At 46.4% G+C, this 18,193-nt stretch overlaps 2 protein-coding genes across 4 annotated transcripts in view; one reads left to right on the top strand and one right to left on the bottom strand.

Annotated features, from left to right (window-relative positions):
- Pdzk1 (PDZ domain containing 1) overlaps positions 1–467 on the top strand; it is a 55,510-nt gene extending 55,043 nt beyond the window's left edge. For both annotated transcript variants that reach the window (XM_057792904.1, XM_057792905.1), the window contains exon 9: positions 329–467. In XM_057792904.1, the coding sequence (XP_057648887.1) occupies positions 329–382 (54 nt within the window). In that variant the 3' untranslated portion in view covers positions 383–467. The remainder of the gene's footprint in view (positions 1–328) is intronic.
- Positions 468–1,072: 605 nt separating this feature from the next.
- The window catches only part of Gpr89a (G protein-coupled receptor 89A), a 42,930-nt gene continuing 25,809 nt past the window's right edge, over positions 1,073–18,193 (bottom strand). The window contains exons 8-14 of one of the 2 annotated variants that reach the window (XM_057792908.1): positions 17,080–17,189; positions 15,176–15,264; positions 14,313–14,405; positions 4,868–4,963; positions 3,372–3,461; positions 2,542–2,607; positions 1,073–1,737 (exon numbers count right to left, since the gene is read on the bottom strand). In XM_057792908.1, the coding sequence (XP_057648891.1) occupies positions 1,531–1,737; positions 2,542–2,607; positions 3,372–3,461; positions 4,868–4,963; positions 14,313–14,405; positions 15,176–15,264; positions 17,080–17,189 (751 nt within the window). In that variant the 3' untranslated portion in view covers positions 1,073–1,530. The remainder of the gene's footprint in view (positions 1,738–2,541; positions 2,608–3,371; positions 3,462–4,867; positions 4,964–14,312; positions 14,406–15,175; positions 15,265–17,079; positions 17,190–18,193) is intronic. The other variant, XM_057792909.1, reaches the window with a different exon arrangement.

The following is an 18,193-nucleotide window of genomic DNA, read 5'->3' on the forward strand; positions in this document are numbered from 1 at the left end:
GAACTGACATCCAAGTTTATAAAAGGAGATTTATGGTAGTCAGGCTTCTGATGAAAATCTCTCTGCGCTCGTCCTTCCCACTGTATTATTCTGATAGGTACTGACAATTACAGAACTATAGTGTCCTATAGAAAACCGACTGCATGTATACATAGATATAAACATACAGGAAGAGTTTGCATTAAAAAGGAAACCAAGCAGGGATGGCAGCCCATGCCTTCTAGAAGTGCACAGCTCTCCTCCCTGACTTAAGCGTGCAGTCTAGCGCAGGCCACGCTCCCCTGCTGCTCACACTCTTGGGTGTAAAACCCTGTTTTCTCTTACACAGACTTACAGCACATCCTCGCTTTCTTCTTCCAACTCTGAAGACACAGAGATGTGATGAGAATGAATGATGGTTTTGGCTGCCGGATTTCTTCCACGTCCAGGAACTACCTTTCCAAGGAAGGAGCTCTCTGCTGACCCAGTTAGACCTTTGGAATCACTTGTCCCACGTGACTGTCTGCTGTTGGAAGGGCTGCTCAACCTAGCTAGAGGGAGCCGCCAGGTTCTTTCTATGTGATGTCTTCCAAAGCGCAACTTCCCACTGCTGCTGATGCTCTTCTGTACGCTTCCTGAGCACTGGAGCTATTCGTTTGTGTGTGAGTGCGGATGATTAAAGGCTCAAGCAGGCGTCCTGTGAGAAGCGTGCTTCTGTAGCAATGCTGGGCCTAAGCATTAGATTAGTAAAATGCTTTTCGAGTTGCTTGTGACTTCCCTGCTGGCTAACAGGATCTGAATTTGAACAATGCCTTTGTTCTCTAGAAACATTTCATGGTTTTCCATTTGCTTCTAGAAGCCCCAAATGGCAAAATAAATGCTGCGACCTTAGTAATGAAAGACTTGCAGGCAGTACATTTCAGAATTGTCTTACATTGCATTTGAGTATTAAAACAACACCACCTTCCTTCTACAATCGGAGAGCTTGTGTTCCAGGACAGGATAGGGCTTGTTGCAGCTAACAACAGCCCCGTGACTCATCCCACGACAGAGGGGAAGGACCCGAGACCCCACCACTGATTAGGGCAGGCAGCCACTCTTCCCTGATTTAAAAGGAAATAAAAAATGGCACACCTAAATCTTCTGGTAAAATCTATCAGTTGCTTACCATCCCTTTTCCAGAAAAGAGCAGACAACCTTTGGGTATTTTTCTGGGTAAAGTCAGGTGGGGCGGGAGAGACGTATTCACATTTCCACAATAACACAGCACACCAAGCTGGGACTGATAAGTAAACCCAAGGCCACAGTGTTACAAACTCTGATTTTACTAAATTTTTCAAACGAAGGCACCTGAGGAGCACCAGGGTCTCCTCTGGCCCTGACCCTCCCCCTCCCCATTTGCACAGCCTCAGACCCACACAGGCTCCCTGGCAGGAGGAAGGCCTGTGGAGGCAGACTAAACTGCCCCAGCAGCTCCTCTGCTTCAAGGACTTAAGGCCCTGGTAGCTCCCATTGTGTCTCCTTTGCTCACAGTTTGCAATGGGTCTCAGTTCAGGGTGCCATATGTTTCTCTGGTGCCTGCTTGTGAGCCAGGTAGAGGAACAGGATGCTGGAGAGGGCGCTGACGAGGAAGATGACATCAAACCAGCGGTGATAGAAGTTGAACTGGAGTTCTCCCAGGACCTCTGTGATTATGGTGCGGTATTCTGGGGGCATGCTCATTCGGATCAGCAGCACGGAAGAGACGAAGTACATGCCCTGCAAAGTTGAGCCAATTAATTCAGAAGTTACTCGGTGTTTCCAGGGACAAGCCAGAGCAAAGTTTAATACTGTTTTTAAAATTTACTGGATTTGGAGAGACTCAGTGGTTAAGACTGGCTGCTTGTTCAGAGGATCTAGGTTTGATTCCTAGCACCTGCATGGTCTGACCCAGGGGCCTGAACACCCTCTTCTGGCCTCTATGGGCACCAGGCGCACACATGGTATATAAACATACATGTAGGCAAAACAGCCATACACATAAATGAGTGAAAATTCTTAAATGATTTGTGTATATGGGCGTGCCTCTTCCTCGTGTGCATCTGATCAGAGGACAACTTGCCAGAGTTGGTTCTTCTACCACGTGGGTCTGGGTACAGAAGTCAGGTCATCAGGCCTCGGGGCAACCATGGTGACCCACTGAACAAGCCATCGTATGGGCCCAACTAAAACAGTTTAAACATTTCTGAGCTGGAGATGGCTCAGCGGTGACAGTGCATTTGCTTTTGCAGATAGCCCAAGTTTGGTTCCACACATCAGGTGCCTTACACACAAATACATATCCTCCCCAACAAAACAAAACCCACACATTTCTAAGCTGGCTGTGGTGCTGCATGTCTGAAATCCCAGCACTTGGGAAGGAGAAACAGAAAGATCAGGAGTTCAAGACTACCCTTCACTATTTAGAAGACTTGAGGACAGCAAGGACTACACGAGACTTTCTTTGTCTCAAAGACCCTCCCCAACAAAATCCCATTTCTGGCATTTACAGTCCTAGACACAAGGGGAGATCATTACACTCACCATTATCTGTGCTAACAGCAGGACGATGACATTGGAGGACTTACTGCTGGAGATGGCATAGAAGAACTGTGGGGAAAGGGAGGGGGTGAGCGAGGGCGGCACAGGTGGGTTCCTGCCATGAACAAGACGCTACATGATTAGCCTTTAATAGCTTCTGTTTCTCAGCACAAAAACAGAGCCAGTTCAGAGGTTAAGGCTACAGAGAGGGAATTAAAATACAAGAGAAACCAGTTTCCCCTGAGATGTTTGGTGGTTTTATGTGTGAAACAACAAAGTAATCCTCACTGTTAAATTCAGAAACTCTAACGCCTTCGACACCACAACACTAAATCACAATTTTGGGCCACTCCAAGCACTGCAACTGTCAAGGCTCCTGAGCTCTTCTCAGGTTGTACTAGATGTTGGGAGTCCCTTCCTCTCAATCTCAGTGTTTGGACCTTCTACCAGAGAGGATCCACTTTGCACCACCACGTGGTCTTCCTTATGCTGCTCAGAAAAGAGCAGAGTGTTCTTATCTCCCTCACCGTCACTCCCAATTATTCTAACCCTGAGTGTCTGTCTGCTGTGTTTCCTAAGTACCAGCTGAATACCATGTGCCAGGTTTGGTTGTAGGTGATGACAGCTATAAGGGATCCCTGATCTCTACGACCACTGGAGTGGCCTGTGGCTGGGAGACGACGCCTTACCTTACCCACACCTTACAGACAAGTTTAATAGTCTCTTTAGTCTATTTTTCTGGATGTCCTCTGAGTTGTTCAAGACTAATGTGCAGGACCTAACTCAGAAGTCATGTAATTAAATAAGGATCTGAACACTGTGATGCACCATACCTTGGTCAGAGTGATCAGCAGTCCTCTGATGGATGTGACAATGATTATTCCAACCAGAATGAAGGAAATATGCTGGGACCAGAACTTGACCTGCCATCAGAACAGGAAGCGCAGCAGGCCATTAGTTCCTGGCAGAGCCGAGAGCCACTGTAAACTCTGATTACTTGTGTGATCATGAGAAGGAATTCCATTGGGTTCCTCTCGACTTGTTCTGAAGTAAATACCTACAGGTGGTAGATGCTTATGGGAAGACTGCATCGATCCCTTAATTAGCAGACTTAATCAAGTCTGAAGGGTCAAAGAAAGCAAGTACAGAGAAGCGAGGAAAAAAAAACACTAATTAGGAAACTCAAAGCTGATGAGAGGGTCCTACTGTGAGACCCACAGCTGATGAGAGGGTCCTACTGTGAGACCCACAGCTGATGAGAGGGTCCTACTGTTAAAAATGTGTTCTTTAGTGGTTGGGGAAATGGCTCAGTGGGTCAGGTGCTTGCTGTAATAGCAACAGGACTTGAGTTGAAATTCCAAACTCTCATGTAAGAGCGGGGGATGGCCGTGTGTGTCTTAACAACAGCACTGGGAGACTCTGTCAGGCCCCAGGTTCAGTCAGGGAGGACTAGCCACAGCATCCTCCTCTGCCCCAGTGAGGACTGTGAGTCTGCAGCCAACTTGTGCTACACAGGGAGACCCTCCCTAAAAGGACGAAAGCATCCTTGGCGCTGCTTCTTCAGGACTGCAGCTCAGTGCGCTTGCTCATTGTATCTAGCTGCCCTTGAGAGCAGGGACATGCTATGCTGAGACAGAGGACTGAGGGCAACACACCCTTCATCCAGGCTCAGGGGAAGCTTAGCAGTCCACACAAGACAACGAAATGTGACAGCAGTCTTACTGTCAAAGTGTTTGTCAACCTGAATGATGTCATCTAGAAACCACATACTATACTATGAATAAAGACACTGAACTTGAGATAAGGTGAGTGTATGCCTGGTCTTATGAAATCGGGAGAAATGATAAAAAAATCCCTAACTTTGTACATAGGTGACAATTAGACTTTAGTCCAAGGCCCACCTGACCCGACTGACAAAAGGTCATTTCTTACAGTAGAAGCCACCTCAGCGCTATTTCAGGACACTAATTAGCTGTTAATTTTCTACCTGGAGATCAAAGGTGAGCTGAGAGCTTGGAGAGCTTGCTGAGTATCACAGAAAAGATATGACTGAATACGTGGTGGAGAGAAACCAGCAAAGTGGTAGTTGGCTGTGGGCAGGCTGTGGCTGGCCGAGGGCAGGCCGAGGAGGCCCTGTAGGAGCAGGTAGCACCCAGGTCACTGTTATGGCTTTACAATAAGAAAGCTAAATCGGACCATTTACAAATGTGCCAGGTGAGCTGTCAACACACAGAACAAACGGACCCAAGTTCAGGGGTTAAAACCCAAGTGTCAAGCTACGGCTGGATGGAGCAGCAGGAACCAAACCAGGGTCTAGAATGGCTCTTACGTCAAATTGGATCCCCAGGTAATTCACGGTGATCTCAATGCCTCTGGTGACAGGGTCAGTCTTCCCAACTCGATCAAGAACAATATTGATGGTTGCCTGCAGAGACAGAGCTGTATGTCAGAAGACCTTTTACCACTGTCTCAAAGAGTGACACACAGCCCCGATGGTCCAGCGAACAAAGTCTCATGCCACCCAGCCTGACCACTTAAACTTGATCCCTGGGATTCACATGGTGGGAGACGAGAACTGACGCCTGTAAGTTGTCCTCTGACCACCACACATGTCCATGTCACATGTGCCCTAACACACACACAAATAAATGTAATTTAAAGGTTTTTTTAATAAGAAATATTCCACATGAATTAATGAACATATCTTACAGGTTGATGTTTCCTAAAACACATTTTAATCCTTCTTCCAATCTAAATCACGAGCAGGAAATCTATTTCGTCTGCTCACACACAGGCAAACAGTCTCTAGCCCATATTTATTTTCTGTAAAGAGTCAAGGGCAATAAAGTATATGGTCTCTATGATTCCGAGGTCAGAAGCTAGCGTTCTGGCAAACGAAGTTAGAGTAAGAACCAGGCACTGCCAGGGTTGTTTCTGTGGTGATTCTGTGAGTGCTCAGAGCTACGACAGAGGTGCACAGCTGTGAGGGACACCAGCTGGCAAACGAGAGCACGTGGCTGAAAGACATCTGGTTTATCCCAGCTGTGGAAGCTAAAAGACCAGGAGGGCAGGAAGAGGTGTGACAGATGCCAAGCCAAGAGCCGCGTGGGAGCTTTAAATCCAGCCACCAATAACACCACTAAACGTAAGGAGTCTAAATCGTGGGTCAGCACACTCAGCCCCTGTAGCGTGACAGCAGCCATGACAATAAAGCACTGGGCTTGGCTCTGTGCCAGTAAAACCTTATTTACAAAGGCAAAGCAGAGCTGGGTTTGCCCGAGGACCATAGACTGTTAATCTCTGGTTTAAACCCACCAGTGAAACGCCAGACTGTCAAATTGAATTTAAACGAAAAAAAAAAAAAAATCAAAACCTGATCACTGTATATGTTGTCCACAAGAGACTGACTTTGAATATGAAGACACAAATAGGTCAAAGGTAAAAGGATGGGAGAAGATACAGCCCAGCAGCACCAGCCTAAAGAAGGCAGTGTCTCTGTTAACCTCACAGAAGGATCCCACAGCAGAAACATTGCCAGGGTGCTGTCAGAAGGTCATTTTATAATCACAAAGGATATATAATGATCCTAAATGTTTTATAGCTGATAAAAGCTTGGGATGTTACAGTGAAACCCATGATTTATACACTAAAATGTCAGGATATTCAGAAGCAACACGTCATACAGCTCAAAGTGTCTCGAGGAATTAAGAGACAGGAACAACTGAAGCACAGATGGTGGCTCCCGACCCTGTGCTGATCGTTGCTCAATGCACACATAATCAAAGTGCCACACAGCCTGCAAAGTGACTTGGCTGTACAAGCCTAGAACCCACACAGAAAGCTGGGTTCAGTGGTGCACAGCTGTGACCCCAACATTCCCACTGCAGGATGGAAGCAGAGATGCATGGCCTGAGAGTATCCAGGCCAGCCCGGATACATACATCAGCAAAAACAAGAGCTGTCCCAGGACAAGGGCACAGACGCACAAAAGCTGTCCTCTGTTTGGGGAAATGCATCAGTGAGAAACTCAGAGTCACAAATATTTGTAGGTGTCACATTGAGGAAAAATGCCAAGGTACTTCTCCTTGGAGGAATTTTGCCTAGAGAGGGCCCGGGTTTGAATTCTCCACTTCGATCCCCGTGTCTTCCATCTCTCTGGAGCTTATGGTTTTGGACCTGCCTGTAACCTGTCTGCTGTCTAACATGCCCCTCACGAAGGGATCTGTCCTGCACTCACTGAACAGCACAGGAAGCACCACGTGGGGAAGGAGCTAGAGATGCTCTGCAGAAACTTGAACTGAGTTTACCCAGCGACCCCAACCGGCACACACACACCAAGGCTGTCTAGCAGAATCTGTGTGCTGCTCGACATATACGGTGGAGATTCATTTCTTAAGGTTGGGCACACACACACACAAACACACATGCATTGCTCTCTGGGTCAGAGGCATGGAAGAGTATACAACTTAAGATCATGGCTATGCATTAGCTTAGTTTGTAAAAACATGGAAACTCAAGGCAAGTAAAGTTAGTTGCTACACTGTTCTTGTAAAAGCTGGTCAAACACATGGCAGCCTAGTAGTCTGACGTGACCTCAAGGCGTATTATTACCTGCCTGTGCGGTCCAGAGGAAGGTCCTGTCTCTGAGAATGTAAGGGTATTTTCATAACATACCACGTGGCTTTGGTACATGCATGTACACACAGAGACAGACACAGACACACACAGAGAGAGAGAGAGAGAGAGAGAGAGAGAGAGAGAGAGAGAGAGAGAGAGAGAGAGAGAGAGAGAGGGAGTATAAGTGTCAGAGAAGCTAGCCTCCTCACTTGCTGTTGGCAGAATGTAAAGTGGTGTTACCACCAGGGGCAACAGTCTAGCAGGTCGGCAGGAAATTAACACTCCACTAACATGCAACACAGCAACACTTTTAGGCACGTGTGAGAGAAATCAAAGTATGTTCACTGCAAAACATGGGTGTTCACAACTGCATAAGTGATGGGGCCAATAAGTGGACACATGCCAAATGCTTATCAGCCAATAAGTGGCTAAGCCAAATGTGGTAGTGCCCTTACAGAACACTGCGTAGCTCTGCGAAGGGAACAGCACCGGTTAGCATTTAGAGAATGAGAGTGGTACAGCATAGAGAATTTCTGAAGCATCCTCTAAACCAAAGTCTTAACTGGGTGACTCTGGCCATAAAATACCAGCAGAGGGGAACCAACACAACCAGGGCTCAGGGACCGGAACACACATGCCGCACATGCCGCCTGACACTGGGGCATGGGGACCGCAGCACACATGCCGCACATGCCGCCTGACACCGGGGCACGGGGACCAGAGCACACATGCCGCCTGACACCGGGGCATGGGGACCGCAGCACACATGCTGCATGACTGCTAGTGAACCTGGGACTTCCTTCGGGTTTAATAAAAATGTTCAGTACTTGATTGAGGTAATGGTTCTGGTTTGGTAAAAATGTTCAAACCTGACTATGGTGATAGTTGTAAAACTCTGAAAACACCAACAGCTACCGGGTTACACCACCCACACAGAGGTGGGAAGAGAGGACGGCCTCAAAGTTGTCCTCTGACCTCCACAGGTGCGCCTGGGCAAGCCACTCCCTTAACAATGAAGTTTAAAAGTGAAGCATGTGTCAGTAACATTAGTCAGATGCCCCACCCTAAAGTGTCTGCCTAAGAGAAAAGAGCGCACATGTCCACACACAGGCTTGTGGGTGTGTTCACGGCACACATGTGACATCCCCAAATGGGAAACATCCAGATATCTACTATTGGAGAGTGGGTTTGCAAACTGTGGCACAGCCACACCACAGCAGAATCCTGCTCAGCAGTAAGAAGGAACAAATTACTGTACATGTAGTAACACTGCCATAGCCCAACAATCAGGCTGAAGATAAAAAACAAACAGACAAAAGCAAGGCAGAAAAAGTATGTGCACTGATCTACTCAGAGTAAAGGGTTGGGAAAAGGTTTTTCAAGCAAATGGTCCTAAGAAAAAAGCAGGTGTGGCCATACTAATTTCTAACAAAATTGACTTCAAACTAAAATCAATCAGAAGAGATCGAGAGGGACACTTTATACTCATAACAGGAACGATTCAGCAGGATGAAGTCTCAATCCTGAATATCTATGCCCCTAATATAAAAGCGCCCACTTATGTAAAAGAAATATTGCTAAAACTCAAGGCAGACATCAAATCACACACACTAGTAGTAGGAGACTTCAACACACCTCTCTCACCAATGGACAGGTCAATCAGACAGAAAACTAATAGAGAATTAAGAGAATTGTTGGAGGTAATGAATCAAATGGACTTAACAGACATCTATAGAACACTCCACCCAAATAGGAAAGAATACACCTTCTTCTCTGCAGCTCATGGAACCTTCTCGAAAATTGACCACATACTTGGAAACAAAGGAAACCTCCACAGATACAAAAAAATATCAGTGTCCACCTGTGTCTTATCAGATCACCACGGATTAAAGTTAGAAGCCACCAACAATGCTACCCCCAGAAAGCTGACAAACTCATGGAAACTGAACAGTCAACTACTGAACCACACCTGGGTCAAGGAAGAAATTAAGAAAGAAATTAAAGTCTTCCTTGAATTTAATGAAAACAAAGAGACAACATACTCAAACCTATGGGACACGATGAAAGCAGTGCTAAGAGGAAAGTTCATAGCACTAAGTGCCCACTTAAAGAAAACGGAGAAAGCATACATTGGGGACTTAACAGCACACCTGAAAGCTCTAGAAAAAAAAGAAGCAGACGCGCCCAGGAGGAGTAGAAGACTGGAAATAATCAAACTGAGGGCAGAAATCAACAAAATAGAAACACAGAAAACAGTCCAAAGAATCAATGAAACAAAAAGTTGGTTCTTGGAGAAAATCAACAAGATCGACAAACCCCTATCCAAACTAATTAAACGACAGAGAGAGAACACGCAAATAAATAAGATCAGAAATGAAAAGGGGGACATAACCACAGACACAGAGGAAATTCAGAGAATCATTAGATCTTACTACAAAAGCCTGTATGCCACAAAACTGGAAAATGCAAAAGAAATGGACACTTTTTTAGATAAGTACCATATACCAAACCTAAACCAAGACCAGGTGAATGATCTAAATAGACCTGTTAGTCGCGAAGAATTAGAAACAGTTATCAAAAATCTCCCTTCCAAAAAAAGCCCAGGACCAGATGGTTTCAATGCAGAATTCTACCAGAACTTCCAAGAAGAGCTAATACCTATACTTCTTAATGTATTTCACAATATAGAAACAGAAGAGTCATTGCCAAATTCCTTTTATGAAGCTACAGTTACCCTGATACCAAAACCACACAAAGACCCAACCAAGAAAGAGAATTACAGGCCTATCTCACTCATGAACATCGACGCAAAAATTCTCAATAAAATACTGGCAAACCGAATCCAAGAACACATTAGAAAAGTTATCCATTATGATCAAGTAGGCTTCATTCCAGAGATGCAGGGCTGGTTCAACATACGCAAATCTATCAATGTAATCAACCATATAAATAAACTGAAAGAAAAAAACCATATGATCATTTCATTAGATGCTGAAAAAGCATTCGACAAAATTCAACACTCCTTTATGATAAAGGTCTTGGAGAGATTAGGGATACAAGGGTCATACCTAAATATAATAAAAGCTATTTACAGCAAGCCGACAGCTAACATTAAATTAAACGGAGAAAAACTCAAAGCCATCCCACTAAAATCAGGAACACGACAAGGATGTCCACTCTCTCCATACCTCTTCAATATAGTGCTTGAAGTTCTAGCAATAGCAATAAGACAACATAAGGGGATCAAGGGGATCCATATTGGAAAGGAAGAAGTTAAGCTTTCATTATTTGCAGATGATATGATAGTATACATAAGCGACCCCAAAAACTCTACCAAAGAACTTCTACAGCTGATAAACACCTTTGGGAATGTGGCAGGTTACAAAATCAACTCCAAAAAATCAGTTGCCTTCCTATACACTAAGGATAAGGAAGCAGAGAGGGAAATCAGAGAAGCATCACCTTTCACGATAGCCACAAATAGCATAAAATACCTTGGGGTAACTCTGACCAAGGAAGTGAAAGATCTATTTGGCAAGAACTTTAAGTCTTTGAAGAAAGAAATTGAAGAGGACACCAGAAAATGGAAGGACCTCCCTTGCTCTTGGATTGGGAGGATCAACATAGTAAAAATGGCAATTCTACCAAAAGCAATCTATAGATTCAACGCAATCCCCATCAAAATCCCATCAAAATTCTTCACAGATCTGGAGAAGACAATAATCAACTTTATATGGAAAAACAAAAAACCCAGGATAGCCAAAACAATCTTATACAATAAAGGATCGTCTGGAGGCATTACCATCCCTGACTTCAAACTCTATTACAGAGCTACAGTACTGAAAACGGCTTGGTACTGGCATAAAAACAGAGAAGTCGACCAATGGAATAGAATAGAAGACCCTGACTTTAGCCCACAAACCTATGAACACCTGATTTTCGATAAAGGAGCTAAAAGTATACAATGGATAAAAGAGAGCATCTTCAACAAATTGTGCTGGCAAAACTGGAAGTCAATCTGTAGAAGAATGAAAATAGATCCATATCTATCACCATGCACAAAACTCAAGTCCAAATGGATTAAAGACCTCAATATCAGTCCAAACACACTGAACCTGATAGAAGAGAAAGTGGGAAGTACTCTACAACACATGGGCACAGGAGAACACTTCCTACGTATAACCCCAGCAGCACAAACACTAAGGACATCATTGAATAAATGGGACCTCCTGAGACTGAGAAGCTTCTGTAAAGCAAAGGACACTGTCACTAAGACAGAAAGGCAACCCACTGACTGGGAGAAGATCTTCACCAACCCCGCAACTGACAAAGGTCTGATATCCAAAATATACAAAGAACTCAAGAAATTAGACCGTAAAAGGTTAATCAATCCAATTATAAAATGGGGCACTGAGCTGAACAGAGACTTTTCAACAGAAGAAGTTCAAATGGCCAAAAGACACTTAAGATCGTGCTCAACTTCCTTAGCAATCAGGGAAATGCAAATCAAGACAACATTAAGATACCATCTTACACCGGTCAGAATGGCTAAAATCAAAAACACCAATGATAGCCTCTGCTGGAGAGGTTGTGGAGAAAGGGGCACTCTCATCCATTGCTGGTGGGAATGCAAACTTGTGCAACCACTTTGGAAAGCAGTGTGGCGGTTTCTCAGGAAAGTCGGGTTCAACCTACCTCTCAACCCAACAATACCACTATTGGGAATATACCCAAGAGATGCCCAAACATACAACAAAAGTATATGCTCAACTATGTTCATAGCAGCATTGTTTGTAATAGCCAGAACCTGGAAACAACCTAGATGTCCTTCAATGGAAGAATGGATGAAGAAAGTATGGAATATATACATATTAGAGTACTACTCAGCAGTAAAAAACAATGACTTCTTGAATTTTGCATACAAATGGACGGAAATAGAAAACACTATCCTGAGTGAGGTAAGCCAGACCCAAAAAGAGGAACATGGGATGTACTCACTCATATTTGGTTTCTAGCCATAAATAAAGGACATTGAGACTATAATTCGTGATTCTAGAGAAGCTAAATAAGAAGGTGAACCCAAAGAAAAACATATAAGCATCCCCCTGAATATTAACCTTCATCAGGCGATGAAAGAAGACAGAGACAGAGACCAACATTGGAGCACTGGACTGAAGTCTCACGATCCAAAGGAGGAGCAGAAGGAGAGTGAGCACGAGCAAGGAACTCAGGACTGCGAGGGGTGCACCCACACACTGAGGCAATGGGGATGTTCTATCGGGAACTCACCAAGGCCAGCTGGCCGGGGTCTGAAAAAGCATGGGACAAAACCGGTCTCGCTGAACATAATGGACAATGAGGACTACTGAGAACTGAAGAACAATGGCAATGGGTTCTTGATCCTATTGCACGTAATGGCTTTGTGGGAGCCCAGGTAGTTTGGATGCTCACCTTAATAGACCTGGATGGAGGTGGGTGGTCCTTGGACCTCCCACAGGGCAGAGAAACCTGCTTGCTCTTTGGGCTGAGGAGGAAGGAAGACTTGATTGGGGGAGGGGGAGGGAATGGGAGGTGGTGGCGGGGAAGAGGCAGAAATTTTTAATAATTAAATAAATTAATTAATAAAAAAAAACAAAAAAAACAAAAAAAAACCAAAAAAATAAATAAATAAATAAAAAAGTATGTGCACTGTCTGATTACATCAATCTAAACATCTGGAAAATACAGACTAACACACTGTGACAGAAAAGAAAGACTAGCTGCAGCCTCGGGACTGGAGGTGGGAGGGAGCATTCTGGGTGTGCATGGAAATTTGACCGTGATGGGTTTTCTCTATCTGAACAGAGTAGCAGCTATGGTACAGATGTACCTCGTGTCAAAACTTACCAAGCTGTGCATTTAAAATGCACAGCTCGGCACATGCCCATTGCAGCTGAATGCAGCTGCTGAACAGGTGGCATGCTCCCTAGAGGCTGCAGCTCAGGAAGGATCGGAGGACTGCAGCTCTGCACTCTCTCACAGGAGGCATCAGACTCTAGAGCGTCCTGTAGTGCGACTGACTCTAGCGCCAGTGATTCAAAGCCCCCACTCACCAGCACTGATCAAAATGAGCTAACGGGCTGACAAAGCTGTTCTTTGTACAGACAGCCCCAGCAGGAAACTCACCCAACCAGACCATGAACTCAGCCTTTCCCCTACAACCACAGGGCATGCGTGGACACCACAGCTGAGTCAGAGGCAGAGAAATCAATACACGACGGATAAATCAGATCACTGAGGGACAGCCAGACTGGTAAGAGCAGAAAACAAGTATGACCTACAGAAGCACATCTTAGAATTTATTTGTACTTAAGTTTTAGGTGAGCATTATAAAAACTGGCTTCTATTCCAAGCTGAAAACTGGAGTTGAGGGGGAATAATCAGTGCCCACAGGCATTACAGAAGAGTATAACATAAGAAGCGTATGCATCTCCCTTTCCAAGTCCTCCGGGGGGGGGGGGGGGAACGACAGAAGAGATGCTTGCAGTGTGACAGAGGTGTTTGGTCCAATGTGCAACTGAGCACAGTGTTATCAGCCAAGCCCATCTAAAGCCTGCCACTCCCTGAAAAAGTCACCAAACTCTGACCATTAAAAACACCATTGCTGAGACAGTTCAGGGAGAAAGTGCTTACCACTTGCAAGCCTGAGGACCCAGTTCTGAGCCCTGGACACCAGCCCTGCCCCACCCCCAGCTGGACATGATAGTCTGAATCTGTAACCCTTGAAGTCCTCTGCCAAGATAGGAGGTGGATTCAGAGAACTGTCTGAAGTCCGTGGGCCAGCTAGCTGGGAGTGCTCAGCGGGCCAGGAGTGCTCAGCTGGCTGGGAGTGCTCAGCGGGCCGGGAGTGCTCAGCTGGCTGGGAGTGCTCAGTTGGCCGGGAGTGCTCAGCTGGCCGGGAGTGCTCAGCTGGCCGGGAGTGCTCAGCTTAGAACAAAAGACTCTGCTCCAACAAAGTAGAAGGAGAGAACTGACTCCCCAGGGCATCCTCTTGCCTCTACATAAACTTTATTATTACTAATAAACACCAACAAACAACAATAGAAATAATACATAGAAAACATTAGTAAAATCAATAAATAATAATAATAAATAAATAAATCCTGTAACATACGTACCATAAAAATTTTCCAGACACAGTAAATAGAGAAAAAGTAACCCAGGAAATTGAAATACTTCCCCTTGAATGTTTTGGAGTATTCAATTCTTTCCTAGGAAAACCAAACACAAAACATGGTTTTGACAAAAGGCAAACATTTTCAACAAAAACATTCCCATGTCTGCGACTCACTGCTGAGGCTGAGTCAAACAATACACATGGTAGCAACAGTAAGTGACGTTACCAAGGGCAACCTGGGCTGAGTGCTACCTGTCAGCCAGAGACAGGACAATCTATTCCCACCAGCATCCAAAGCTCCACAACCCTGAGGAGATATGTTCTAGGCCCTTCATCTTACAGATGAGAAACTGAGTCTAGAGATTAAACAACTTGCCCAGGGTCAGGCGGTGAGTGGGCTCAGGCCACACTGGCAGCCCTTGGCCCATACAGCCACCCTGGAAGCGGCCCTCAGAGAAGCTTAGGATCATTTGCAACCTTAAGTCTGTGTATTTCAACCACACTGCATTTTTGGTGTGTCTTGGGAAGTCCCAGTAACATAGGCACCCATCGCTCTTTTGATGGGGCTAATTTGTGAGGCAGGAAGAACTGTGGCAACCATATTTATCCCTGGCCGGAACAGGAAATGGAGTGGGCCAGCCTCCCGGGTGTTGAAGTCTCTGCTAATCCCTCCAATTCTTTTGCTGAGAGAGTTCCAGGAATGATTTTGCCATCACAGGAGAGATATCCTACACATAAGCCCTCTTTCCTAACGCCACTCGGCTTACTCAGGAGCACTGCCTGGTCACAGAGGACTGTGACAAGCCAGGTCTTATCCTCTCTTCACCCGTGTGGTAAAACCATAGCTGTCCCCTTGCTCTGTACCTTAGTAGCATACAGGTCAGCTGTTTCCAGAAAAAGCTGCCTGCTTAGTTCTTCCAGAGCATCTACTTCCTGTTGAATAAGAGTCAGATCTGGCGGAAAGCGGGCATCAAGGGTTAAACCACCGAGAAACTTCAGAAAACAGCGGGAGGAAAGGGCTCGCTTCAGCTGTTCTAGAGGGCGGATGCTGGGACCTGCCTGTGTCTGGAATTTCCCACCTCAGCCAGTAGTGCTTCAGGGTAGTGCTCCGGCCTGACGAGGGTGAAGGAGCACCCCAGATGTCTGGTTTCTTGGGGTAGTGCTCTGGCCTGACGGGGGTGAAGGAGCACCCCAGACGTCTGGTTTTTCAGACAGATGCTTTCCTGAGCTTGGTGTTTGCTCAATCCCTGAGGCCTCAAATGGAGCACAGCATCAAGACCTATGATGCAGCAACTCTATGCCATCTGAGTAGTCTGTGCTGGGAGTGCGTGGCTCATGGCACCGAGTCACCAGGCTGGCTTTCGCCACTACCTTCTTTACCCCCACATTCCCACAGGTCAGTTGCTACTCATCTCTCAGACAAGGAAAGAGGCTCCAATCATACACCCAGACGTAGCTGCTAGGGCCACTTGCCTACAGGTGGGCCTGCCCTTCCCACTGCCAGATGTTATCTTCCACACCTGGTGAGCAGTGTCACTATTAAAGAAACAGGCGTTCAGAGAGCTAACATCACCTTCATACGCTTGTTAACATATTTATTAACCTACACTTTGGTTTTTGAGTTTAAAGTAATAAAGATATTAAGTCCTAGTAATTCAAAGCTTCCTTCCTTTGTGAAATGCAAAGTGCCCTTCCGTTCCTTCCCTCATCAGGGCTATCAGCAAGGCCTACGGCCCTCAGCGTCAGAGTGGAACAGTCACAGGTCTGTCTCCCTTGAGGTCCATTAGACTCATTGTTCTATCACTCAGCACTGCCTAGGAACAGACACAGATCAAATGCTTCAGGACTGCTTTTCTGTTTTAAAAACAGATTGATTTTCCTTTTAGCTGTGTGTGTAGGGGGAAGTGGGGTATGCCTATGAGCGCAGGTGCCCTCAGAAGGCAGAGCTGGTGGGTCTCCCGAGAAACAAAGTTCCAGGTGGCTATGGGTCACCTGATGTGGGTGCTGGGAACTGAACCCAAGCCTCTGCCACGGAGCCATCTCTCCAGACCCGATTACTCGCTCTCCTCTTTCTGCCACAGTCGCCTGGCTTCCTGTCTAGTTCTTATCTGCAGCCACATCAGACGGTGTGGCAAGGTCTATCTCAACAGCCCGCGTCCTTCTGCAACTGATTGATCTGGGCGAGAGGGAGCAGGAATGTGTCACCTCATATCAGCCCTCAGTCTGACACGGGGGTCACACACAGACTTGGTTATCCCCATGTGGGAATTAGTGAGCCCCCAAACCAGCAGGGCCAGGAATAGTCTATAAACCCAGTCATCCTGATATTTAAAGAAGAAATGGCGCTACTTGAAATCTATGTAGGCACTACGTGGGTAAGAGATGGACCCTTGCCAGCACATGCATGCACCACCCACTGCTGCAGGGAGCCTCTGTGCGGTGTGGTCTTGCAGCAATGCGACACGGAACAGCAGGGCAGAACAAGTTATGGAGGTGAGAACACAGTTCTGCTCCTACATTTGCCACAAACCACTGTGTGACTTTACCTCTCCGGGTCTGTTCTCATGTGTAAATTGGTAAGAATGACCTCACAGGTCCCCTCCAGCTCAGAGGCTGCCTCTGTGGTTAGGTACCCACGCACTTCCTATGCCCGGTGCTGGTGAGTCTGGACTCTGAGGCATCAGGCTCCCTAGAGGGGTCTGATCTAGCACTAGGCTCTTTCTGCCCCTGGTGAGGAGAGGAGAAAAGTCAGAGGAGATAAAGGATACTTTCGCTTCCTGGGGCTGATGCAGTCACGCTCTTCAGCATGCCCCAGAGTCCTGACGGCTTGTTCTGCACCTCCCCCCTCTGGAACATGGTTCTCCGTGCCACGGCCATCCTGAGAAAAAGAAAACAGAAGGCTGAGCGAAGAAGCGTGCCTCAGCCTCGTCCCATCCACCTTTCCACGCCACAGCTGTGTGTCCGCTGGTGACGTGGCCTGGTCCAGAGGCACAGGACATGGAGTAGGCCCCTGAAAGCTGAGAGACCTACAGCTAGCTTCCTTCCCCACTCTGGATGGTTGTAGAGACTAATAACAGCCAGCCTCGTCCTCGCTGTCTGTTAGTATCAATTAAGGAACAAGAGGCAGCTAACAGATCTAGATAAAGAACCATGCAGAGGAAGACACAAGGAAAGGCCGACGACAGAGAGGAAAAAGGAAGATCACATAAACAGGGTCTCATGGCTCACCGAGTCCACCTCTCTCCATGACTGTTACCTGAGCCACAGCTGGATGAGTTGACATAAAGACACCACTCCCTCCCCCTCCTCCTCTGTGGGGGACTCGGTGGCCCAGTGGCAGCTGCCAGCAAGTTCTAATCTCTCGGAGGCAATAAGAACAAGGTCCCGTGAGCTCAGAAAACATACAAATGAGTGTTTGAAGAGTACAACGGGCCCAAAGTTAACCAGCGTGGATCTAGTACAGGTACAAGGGAGGCCACAGAGAAATCCAAGGAGGACATTTCTGGGTGACGAGAGGTAAAAATAGCGAGGTGAAAGCATCGGCACTGGTTTCACATCTGGGACTCCTACAAATGGCACCAGGGGACCAAGGGCCAGGTGGCATTTCTGTGGGCTAAATTTTTAAAGCCCCAGGTAAAGGCCATTCACAACAATGGCTGCTGGAAGGGCCTCCTCCCCAGCGAGCTCTGCCTGGGTGCTGGAAGAATGAACTAGCCCAAGCTTGAGCTTTCTGTCTTTCCTGACATACGCCCCATAGCTTGGCATGCTGGGAAGACATAAAGAGGAAGCAGCAAAGGCTTAGACCCACGATTCAGCTCTAATGGGAGCGTGGGACTGGGCTATGCAGTTCACAGTTTATTGGCTCAGCACCTGGGATGAGCG

The sequence above is a fragment of the Chionomys nivalis genome, chromosome 18 (genome assembly GCF_950005125.1).
Source record: "Chionomys nivalis chromosome 18, mChiNiv1.1, whole genome shotgun sequence".
In the NCBI taxonomy this organism is placed as follows: Eukaryota; Metazoa; Chordata; class Mammalia; order Rodentia; family Cricetidae; genus Chionomys; species Chionomys nivalis.